The sequence below is a fragment of the Pinus tabuliformis genome, chromosome 5_2 (genome assembly GCF_031772625.1).
Source record: "Pinus tabuliformis cultivar Carrire ecotype Pingquan chromosome 5_2, CPIR1, whole genome shotgun sequence".
In the NCBI taxonomy this organism is placed as follows: domain Eukaryota; kingdom Viridiplantae; phylum Streptophyta; class Pinopsida; order Pinales; family Pinaceae; genus Pinus; species Pinus tabuliformis.
In genome coordinates this window covers 705,918,520-705,929,920 of record NC_142306.1, presented here as the reverse complement: position 1 = coordinate 705,929,920, position 11,401 = coordinate 705,918,520, and the positions used below count along the sequence as shown (strand labels likewise).

At 34.5% G+C, this 11,401-nt stretch overlaps 1 protein-coding gene across 1 annotated transcript; it reads right to left on the bottom strand.

The window, feature by feature from the left end:
* Positions 1-601: 601 nt before the first annotated feature.
* On the bottom strand, positions 602-10,093 carry LOC149161109 (potassium channel AKT1-like). Its single transcript, XM_089434775.1, has 12 exons — positions 10,026-10,093; positions 4,300-4,518; positions 3,996-4,154; positions 3,640-3,697; positions 3,183-3,497; positions 2,834-3,073; positions 2,652-2,750; positions 2,526-2,558; positions 2,183-2,368; positions 1,715-1,897; positions 1,081-1,156; positions 602-939 (listed from the first exon to the last, which is right to left on the bottom strand). The coding sequence occupies exons 1-12, from the start codon at positions 10,091-10,093 to the stop codon at positions 602-604; spliced, it is 1,974 nt and encodes a 657-aa protein (XP_089290901.1).
* Between the last annotated feature and the right edge of the window lie 1,308 nt (positions 10,094-11,401).

Below are 11,401 nucleotides of genomic sequence, written 5' to 3'. Positions count from 1 at the left end.
ATAAAAATGACCATGAAACTTCACTATTATACATAGTTTTTTTTTCCTTTTGTTTTTTTGGGTAAACATATATTGTGTTTGAATCTTGAAACTCACAAATTATCTAATACTTCATATCACAACCATGGTCAATTAAACTACCCAACTTAAAATACTAATAAAATCATTATAAAAAGGTATCATACCAATAAAAAATATTTACTGATTTTATTCTAATAATAAAATTAAACATTAATATGGATTTATAATTTTTATAATAATATTTTTATTTTTGTTATTAATCAAACATTTAAGTTATTAAGCCATTATTATCTTTAATTATAATTATATAAATATTATTAACTTTAATTATAATTATTTCATTATAAAATAACCATGTAATTGTACCTATATTTTTTTAAATGTGACAAATTACAATATTTAGTAGTAATCTCTGACTATCGACATTATTTTATCAAATATTACTCTAGCCTTTGCCTATGAGGTTATCAGCTGCTAAGCTGCATGCATCTACCCACTGCACGTATGCTAGTAATTAACTGCTCTGTTGGAAGTCATGAGGATATAAGCTTCATGTGTCCCCTACAAGTTAACTGCTTTGTTAGAAGTATTTCTGTATAGGCAAGGGAAGTGCAAACCCTCTTCCCACACCTTTATCTAAATCTGCTCCTTTCCGCAGCAGGAATTCCACAACTTCTAATCGATTTTCTAAGATAGCTACGTGCAGAGCAGTTACACCATATTTGTTATGTGCGTTTATATCTGCGCCATAGTTTAACAAAGTATACAATAATTCAATATTTGATCGTTGTATAGCCATGCACAGAAGCTCCCCCTCATCTCCATTGCTCAAACGGGCTCCTTTATCGCATAACAATTTAGCAATTCCATCGTACCTTCCGAGTATTGCTTCCCACAACGGAACATGTCCATCCAAGTCTGCCAATTTATAACTTAGAAAGTTGTTATCATTAGGAAATGCAGTAATCAATCTTGAAAATTGAAATAAACTTGGCTTGCTGCAATTCTGTCTTTTTTTGGAAGCTGGCTGTTATTTGTCTTATCGGCACTAGTAATTACCTCTAATGTTCACGTTCGCTCCATGCTGCAATAATGTCTCTACACACCTGGTATGGCCCTTGGCAACTGCAATGTGCTGTTTATAATAATTTATAGCATCCACATTAGTTCTGATCCATTCCTTTAAATCTAAAAAAAATAAATAATTTACAGTATGATAGGGCATTCCATAAAATTTTTAGCATACATTTAAAATTTCATTTTTGTATGGAAATTCAATTTAGCAGATATTGTGTATTTTGTTCAACTTGAAAACATTCCAGTGACAGGGATAAAGTCGAAATATGAAAATTGTGGGATAAAAACTGTTCCAGAGGGGTTTTTAGTTGAAGGGAACCTCTTACAATTTTGGTGTATTTTTATCAGTGAACAAATATCTTAGGATCAAATCAATTTGTTTTTTATTTAATATTGAAAGAATTTTAACTTAATCAATTGGGGTTATTTTGGATGGTTCAATAGAATGATCGTTATCTATTTATCAAGTTCAATTTTCTAACAGTAATATAAATATAAATATTGTTGTATTGACTCTCATTTCAATTAAAAAAAACAACTTAACTCTAGTTGCTTCTTCTTGTTGTTTTTTTTTTTTAAATTAGAGTGAAAAATATGATGTATATATAATTTATACCAGTGCAGTTTGACCATTATAATTTCGTTCATTTGGATCCCTTCCCGCTTCAAGTAACTCATCCACTAGTTTCTCGTTTCCCTGGAAGACAACATAAGGAAGAGATACATTTGCATCCATGATTGCCACATCGACGAAATTGTGATCAATTTCTTGCAAATCCCTCCACAATCTTGACTTCTCCTGGATTGAAGTAATTCAGAATATATAATCAGAATGTGTATACATAAACTTGGGAGAAACAAGAATATGAATGATGAGTTATCAATATAGTTGCTTTAAAACTACAGTGTTTATAAAATTTCTTATGTTTCTATTTGTTTCTACACTCATCATCTGGATAACGATTTTTTTTTAAGAAGAGATGTCTTGTTAGCATTACATAGTTTTCGAGAAACAACAATATTGGTATGAATTTAAATTTAACAACCTACACTCTCACATGTATGATGACTGTTTATTACCCACCTGTGAAAGATTAGTCATAACTATTCGACGATCTTCAACATTTGATTTCAAAGCTTCCATTAATGAGTTGCTGCTGAGCCATACAAGTTGTGAGAGCTTCTTTGTTGTTGCCTTAAACCTATGTGGCTTATTATACAATACCTCGAATTCTCCAAAAATGTCTCCTTTTTGTTCTTTTTCAAGCTTCTGAAATCCAAAAGCAATGAGAAAAATTAAGTTCTTACAAGATTGCACTCAAATCATAACCTGTATTGAAATGAAAGAATGTAGGACGTTGTTGCTTGGAAAATGATTAGATGCTATACAATATTTTTCTTAGGAACATAGGATGGCATTTCTATACCTGACTAAAACCTTCTTTGTAAAAGGCTAATTCCTGTCAAATGAAATTAAAGGTAATGAGAATTAATTATTAAGGCTATACTTAAGAGGCAAAGTGGTTCTAAAGTTTTATAAGCTATTATGATACCACTGCTCCCGAGACAATAATATAGAGGTATGTGGGTGCTTCGTCTTGCAAGAGAATGTCTTGCCCACCAGGGAAATACCCAGCTTGAATCTTTGATACCTAGATCAAGTAGATCAAAGCATAAGGCTTACTTCCATGCATGCAAAGAAAGTGGTTTTTTGGAAAATTAATGCCAAACTTACCAATTGTAGCAAGAAGTTGTATGAAACTCCTTGGAATAAATAAACTTTATCAAGTACATGGATAAATAAATACTGAAGAACTTTCAGACGAATTCCATTTGGAAGGGAGTTGAATATGCATCTCTGCTGCAATCCTTCAGTTCTGCATTTCAGAGACAAATAATTTGTGATTTGATTTTTCAATGTATATGGAAGCTGGTTTCTAGTGGAAAAATTTGAAGCTGTTGCTGTCATGTTTCTCTGCATTGATTATAACCAGAAAAAGGCATTAGGAATTAGAATTGCACTTAGATTGTTCTAATTGTCACTGGTAAATACTAAGTATACATACAACAAACATGACTCTTACAAATCTTCTGGTCTGGCATGACTCTTTGACGAGGAGATCTGTCATGTTTCCAATCAAGTAAGCAGTGAGACCCAAATTCAACGTCATGTAAAGAATATCAAACATCATCTCCTCTGTATTCTCAGGGTGCAGGTCTCCATAGCCAACACTCGATAGAGTTGTGATTGACCAGTAAACGGAAGTTATGTAACGATTCCACAGACTGTTTCTACTGAAATTAGAGCTAGCACCTATCCATGTTTGTCTGCGATTTTTATAACGTGATGCAATGAGATAGAAGAAGCAACCAGCACAATGTGTTGAAAACAAGGTAGTCTGCGCAACAAAACACTTCATCAATGCTCATAAGTTGGTATACATCATTCTAAATTATCGATCAATCGATACTAATTTCAAAGGAATATTGATCTTAGGGAAGTAGAAATTAGTCTTTTATACAATTTGTTAGATGCCTTACACAAATGAGCCTCATACATCGCAACCAGAAATAATTTATCCTGATGTCCTTTTCAAGTCTGCAATACAAGAGCCTTAATGATAAGTAATTATCTGAAGAGTGTTATACATTATTCTATTTTAGATTGTAGATTTTGGAGATATTTTTGAATCTGACTGAACAGGAGACTGAAAAAAGTTTGATGAAACAATTAACTTTAACCTCCCTCCTATCCCTTAGATTCGCCAATATTTCCAAAATCTGTTACAATGTTGCTTGGTATCTATTTGGAACATCTTTTCACCTCATTTCGACCACATCTAACTTCAAAAGATAACGAACATCAACAACCATTTTTCAAAGAATCAACGCTGTACCTGGCAAAGAGAGCACTAACTTTTCGCAGTCTCCACAGCCTGAGGATGTGAAGTAAACTGAAAGTTAAGCCTGAACCAAATTTCCCAGTGAATATTAAGGCAACTATCTGAAATGGAAATGTGGAGGACACATCCAGAATGAACCATGTTGATAGATAGCTGCCATCCAAACCCATTAATAAATTAAGATACACATCTTAGTAGATGAGTTTTACAATAAGACATACAGATGGTTAAAGGGAATATATATATATATATATATATATATATATATATATATAAAGTTGTGTAGGGATGTGCTTACTTGAAGGCGATTTTCCTTGGATTGTACACAAGCAGATGTGTGTGCTTGTCCTTATAAGCAACGAAGAAGGTTAAAGCAATATCAATGGCAAAGAATATATGGATGATGTTACCCACAATGAACAAATAAGAAGGAATGGGTTCATGCAAAAATGCTGTTTCAAATGGTGAAAGCCATGCCGAGTACACTACAAGAGGGATCAGAAAATTTTGCCACCACCTGCACCGACATAGACGACCAGTCTAGTTAAGACAGTGAGGAAAACTTGAAAGAGAAACATAATTCAAATTTTAAAAATAAAAACCCTTAGTAATAGCCATAAGATTCTTATTGTATAGAGATGAAATGAGTGCACTGTAGACATTGACATGACATGTAGACTTGACATGACATATAACGATTGACATGGCATGTAAATGTTTTACAGATACACAATATGTATATATTGTACGTATTAATATGCCAGCAAAGCAAGAGTAAGGTTGTTGTTCAATATCAAACCGTGATAAATATATATTTTTTTAAATATTGAATTGTTTCTGTAAAATTTAGTGTAGAAATTGTCAGGAAAACGGTTTACATGAATCTTTTTAATCGGAAAAATGGTTCCCTAGCTAAACAGGTCATCACTACCCGCATTGAGGATTGAAAGGTTTTAGAGGTTAATTAAAATAACTACTCAAAGGATAGGGTACCAAAATATCAATCCACAATCCAAAATGGATGGTTTTAATTAATATTTAAAATATTATTTAATGGGGTAGAATATCATTCTATTTAATATAGAAGTAAATAAAAACATTATAAATTTAAAATATAAAAGTATAGTTAGAAATTGCACTGTGTAATGATTTGTCTAATATTTTGGATCGTGATTCCATCTATTATCATCAGAGATCAAAGAAAGTCTTGTGAAATATCTGACAATATAATTAATTGTGAAATCTCCAATTATTAATATAAAAATAAATAAATAAAATTATAAATTTAAAATATCAAAAAATTAATAGTTAAAATTTAATTTATTTAATTTAATTTTTAATTAAATATGAATTAATTTAAAGTTAATAAACATAATTAAATAACAATTTACAATTAAATTTTTAATTAAATATGAATTGATTTAGAGCTAATAAATATAATTAAATAACAATTTACCATTAAAGTGAAATTAAATTATTAAGTTAAATTTTTTTTTGGTCAAAATCAACAAGTTAATGTGAAGTTGACTTTTCTCTTAACCAATTTTTATAGTGAATGCGAATGAGATTTTTCTAATTTTTTTTTATCAACTATTCATATTAGTTTCTAATCATTGCTTCACACTAATTTCTAATCCTTGCTTTTTACAGATTTTCCCAAAAACTATATTTCATAATTATTTTTCATATCCATCTATTCACAAAACTTCACTCATTATATAAACAACTAATTTTAATGATATAATTTTCTCTTTATTTATTTTTCATTAAATATTTATTATTTATTATTATTTAATTCAAAATATTAATTAGCAAATAAAACTTAATTTTTTTTTTTTTTTTTATATCTTTTTCCACATGAACAGCAACCTAATAGGAAGATAACTTTTTCTGTTAACCAATTTTTATTAAATACAAATGAAAATTCAATATATCCACTATATCTATATTAGTTTATAATCATGGCTTCTTAAAATTTAATTAAATAATACTAATTATATAATAAAAAATAAATTAATTAAAATACTCATTTTAATGAAAAACAAGTATATTTTAGAAATTAGTTTTATTTAAAATGCATAAATAAAATATTTTTTTAATAACAATAATTAATGCTATTTTCGCTGAAATAGTGTTTAATGTAAAAATGTAAGTTACTATCTATTTGCTACCAAACAAAACCTTGAGTGAAGGGATACAAACTGGTTGGTTAAATAAGATAGATGAATTCAAGGAGTTGCTAGGATGATTGGGTTTCAATTGGAACAATGAGAAGAAAGGAGAATAAGAAGTTTTGAAAAAAGATAGCTGAAAGTGATTTTTTAATATAATTGTTTATATATATGTGTGTGTGGGGTGGGGCAGGGGGTTGAAAGGGATTTCCTTAGATAGAACACCAAAGGAAACTGTTCACAAACAAGACACGACTCACAAATAGATCACAAACATGACACCACTCACAAACAAATCACAAATATGATACCACTCATAAACAAATCACAGATCAATACACCAGTATTCTTGACATAGTTAAAACTCTCAAAGAGGGAAACGGTCTACGACCTGAGCCAACATGACCACTTCATGCAATTTATTGGGGGCGGGCGGGGGGGGGTGAAAGGGATTTCCTTAGATAGAACACCAAAGAACACCGTTTACAAACAGGACACCACTCACAAATAGATCACGAACATGACACCACTCACAAACAAATCACAAACATGATACCACTCATAAACAGATCACAGATCAGTACACTAGTATTCTTGACATAGTTAAAACTCTCAAAGAGGGAAACGGTCTACGACCTGAGCCAACACGACCACTTCATGCAATTTATTAATGTAAAAGAAAATTTTTTTGCATAAGCTTTTCTCATGAACGGTCACAAGACAAATGACCCTCCATGCTCTTTGAATAGAGATCATGGACCAATCGGGTGTTAAGCCATAGATCAAGTGTCGGTAATACCAAGGAGAGAATGAACCATCAAATCGCTTCATGTCTAGAACATATAGTGATCGTCAGATTGTAAGTTACAAAAAATACATACTAAAAAAACATACTTTACCTAACTATACACTAGACCAAATTATATCTAATTATTTCCTATGTATCAGAATATCCTAACATTCCTCCTTAAGAACAACTTGAGATAAGATTGAAGAATGTACAAAGATGTACAATAGGACATCCCATATCCTAACATCCCTCCTTAAGAACAATTCGAAATAAGATTGAAAAATATACAAAAATGACACAATAAGAGAAGAAAAGAAACATTAAAACTTATTTCTACAAACAATAACAAACACTATATTTAAAACTTTATCTCTAAAGATTTTAATGATAATTAAAGTTTTTGCTTATCCTATTACTTCAATAAATTCATTAAGTTTTCGCACAAACAAAACTGACTGACTAACACCTCTCAAGCCTCTTAGCTTCAAATATCATATTTGCATGAAAGAAATCTTGTCAGTTAGACTCCATTAGCATTAATCCAGCAAAATATACCCAATTATTCATTATTCATGAAAAATATATGCAAGGCGACTCTATTGGGAGACAATGCTTTCTTTAGATTCTATCCATCAAAAAAACACTTTAACAGCATAACTTTCTAGCCTTTTGAATGTAGTATTCAGAATAAAAGAATTATGAGAAATTTACATGCAATAGGCATACAGAAAAAAGATGCAAATGTAACCAACATTCTTTTGAACTTATATGGTCGTTTTGTCGTTCACTAGTGGTTGCCTTGACTTCCCAAATTTACATGCAATAGGCATGCACAGGAAAGATGCAAATGTAAAAAACATATAGGGTCGTTCTTTTCAACATATATTGGGTAGTTCTATCGTTAACTAGTGCTTGCTTTAACTTCTTATGATTTTTGGGAGTAGTTCTAAGAGCTTGGTGATGAAACTGTTGTTAACTCGTGGTTGCTTTTAACTTGTGATTTTTGGAAGTAGTATTAAGCTAAGTGACAGTGTTCCAATTTACATGCAATAGGCATGCAAAAGAAAGATGCAACTGTTAAAAACATATAGGGTCGTTCTTTTCAACATATATAGGGTAGTTCTGTCGTTAACTAGTGGTTGCTTTAACTACTTATGATTTTTGGGAGTAGTTCTAAGAGCTTGGTGATGAAATTGTAAGAGTTTGGTGATGAAAAATTTGTTGTTAATTTGTGGTTGTTTTTAATTTGTGATTTTGGGAGTAGTACGAAACTAAGTTATAGTGTTTTTATTGTGTTCAAGTTTAAACTGGTGTATGAGACCTTCTTATTTGTGGGACAAAAGACCTACTTATCTACAAAGACATATATACTCTTACCTTTCTGGTTTTGAATCCTTAACACGGTGACTTAGGATAGTACCAGGAGACCGGGGGAGGGCGCATCTCAGTTTTACAATCAACACTGGTCAAAAGACGAGGGATCTTATAGGGATTCTGAATGAATAGGAGATCACAGAGGCCTTGGAGTGAGTGTTTGTTAACTCACAGCTATTCAATGTATGGTAAAGGTAGCCGCATATCCATGGTTGAAGCCACAAATCAAAGGAAGCACCATGGGCTAAAGGTGCCGCAATAGTTAGTCTCTGCCGCAAGGATTTGAGGATCAAAGCTATAAATTAGCACCAGACAAATTAGTAGAGGTTTTGAGAAGCCGTAAAACGCCAAATATATTTCTGAAGGCGTGGAATATTATTTTAAAAGGTTATGAAATTATTTTTTTTTAAGGGTTGAATATTTTATTTTTATAAATTTCAAAGGGCCAATTATTATTAAAAATGGCCGAGAGTTGAATATTTTTTTTTGAAAGGAGAGCGAATATATTTTCTTTGGGCCCAAATTATTCCAGCCAAATTAGCCGAATTTATAAAGTCAAGGGGCTGACTATTATATTATTGAGGGAGGCCCCAGACCCCATACTGTTGCATGCATATGCTTGGTGGAAGAAATCGCTTAGGATGAGGGCGTACTTCTCTATTGGTTGTTCTATATTTGTTTCAAAATAATTTGTAATCACAACAGCCTTTATTCTATATTTGTTTCAAAATAATTTGTGAGCACAACAACCTTTATTCTAGGCGACAGGACCCAACGTGTCACGCCCCTACACCTACGGTGATCTTCCAACCGCTTGTGGCGAGGTGCGGCACTACCGAGCGCTTTCTTTTCACTAATACTAACGTTCGTGGACTACGCCTACTTACTCATTAACATACTTAGTTTGTGTTTCGCAACCAAGTAAAAACATTTATTCTTTATACTTAATGAAGCCCATACTCATTCATTATCCATATGCAATTAACCGAGAACATCAACAATTGCAAACAAGTATAAAGGGGAGGGGCAACTCCCCGTAATGTGAGTCTGCCCGACAATTTTATTGAGAATATCAGTTTACAATACAACAGTGTGTCTTGGCCGAACCAAGTCTCACACTTAACCGAATTTTACAATAAAAGCAACCTGCTTTACAACCATGTGCACCCTTGCACAAGAAGAAGTGCTCACCCGAGCCACTCGACCTTCTTACCAAGTCCTGCACCCATATCTCGAACCCTGGCACGCTTGCCACACTCCAATCGGCATAAAATCCAAAACCGCACCTTAGAAGACCTACGCATGAGATATGCGTAGTCTCTTTTACCCTTGCGTAGTTTTTACTCTTCTTATGCGTAGATATGAAGATGAAAGTTCGATGCCCCAAATGTACCGCAGGTCTCACCAATATATACGCACCAATGGACGTGCGTTCACCTTGGCCGACCTCATAAATTATAACATGAGCGCCCCTCACCTTTGGTTTATCCATCGTCGGCTTGGGTATGCTCATCGCCTTTCATCCATCGCATATATACTCCCTTCCGCACGCTTATTACCACGCACGCTCATGCGATGGCAGCCACACTTAGTCAATTTCGCGAGATGGAGGTGCGCGCACCTGTGCCCAAGAGCGCAGGGCGTTACATTCTCCCTCACAGAAAATCGTTGTCGTCCTCGACAACATACCATCCCGGTAGCCATCTACCAAGATCGTCGTCATCCACGATGTCGACCTTTCCATACAAGGCAAACATCTCTGCAACATATGTAGAGACTCTTTCTCCACTATGTCTCGGCCTAGTGACCACTGTCACCAAGCTCACCATACCAAAGTATGTATCTCCATAATCCATGCTCAGGTCCATGGAAACTCCATCCATCTCATCTGCGACATGTTGTCCATATGTGTGTCTCCTCCATGTGAAGAGACCATCTCCTCAAACCAACTCTCGATGTGCCCCATTCAGGTCCATGAAGCCTCTTCATCATCTGCAATGTGCCATCCTCAAGTCTCCATAGAAACAAGTATGCACTTGTCTCACCTATCCATGTGCTACCCATGATCCTCGATCAAATCAGCTCCCATGTGTAGAAAGTAGTTGAGTCTCGGCTCAACCCATGCTCACGTGTATCACCAAAGCATCGTCATCATCATCGTTGTAACTCCATCACTCCAAAGTGCCTCATACCGATCCTCTACATCAAGTCACTCTTCCAAGCCATGCCCATACATGTACTTTGAAAGTATGCATCCCATACTGCATCAAAGTCACCTGACCTCAGCTCCTCAATGCATTAGATCCTCTAAGTCCACCATATATGAAGTCCCTAAAAGTCACAACAATCTCATGTCATCATGAGCTCCATAAGCCATTCCCAACCAACACCTCAGCAAGCATACAAGATGCCTCAGCTCCCCATGTAGTAGGAATGCTCCATAGCTGCTCACAAGTCCATTCAAGTCTTCAATCTTACCAACTCTCGATGTGCCCCATTCAGGTCCATGAAGTCCTCTTCATCATCTGCAATGTGCCATCCTCAAGTTCCCATGTCACACTAGCAAGTCCTCCTGCATAACATTCATGCCTTAGCACTCCTCTTTGGATGTCCCTTGACATCTCTACAAGTGCTTCCACACAATGTCCTTGCATAGGTCTGCCATGATTCATGTCTTCAAGTCTTCAACCTGATGTCCATGACTAAGCTGCCCATGTAGTCCAACCAAGTAAACACATCACAACATCTGGCCATCTCATCCAAGTCTTCGATCTTCGGTTTAGTGAACTCGGTCACCCAACCATCTCATCATCATGTCATGAGTCCCTTCATCATAGCTCCTCCACCAAAGTGTCCATCAAGACTTACTCTTGGTCTCGGCCATGACAAGTCCACCCAAAACATCACAAGTGTGTGCCCTCCTCATCTGTCCATGAGTCATGCTGGGCACTTAGCCAATTCTCCATGTGGCTAAAGCATGACCCAATCCTCCACAACGATCATCAAGTTCCACCCTTGTCACGGGTCCTTGCACCTTTCATCACAAGGTCACAAGCAACCCCAAC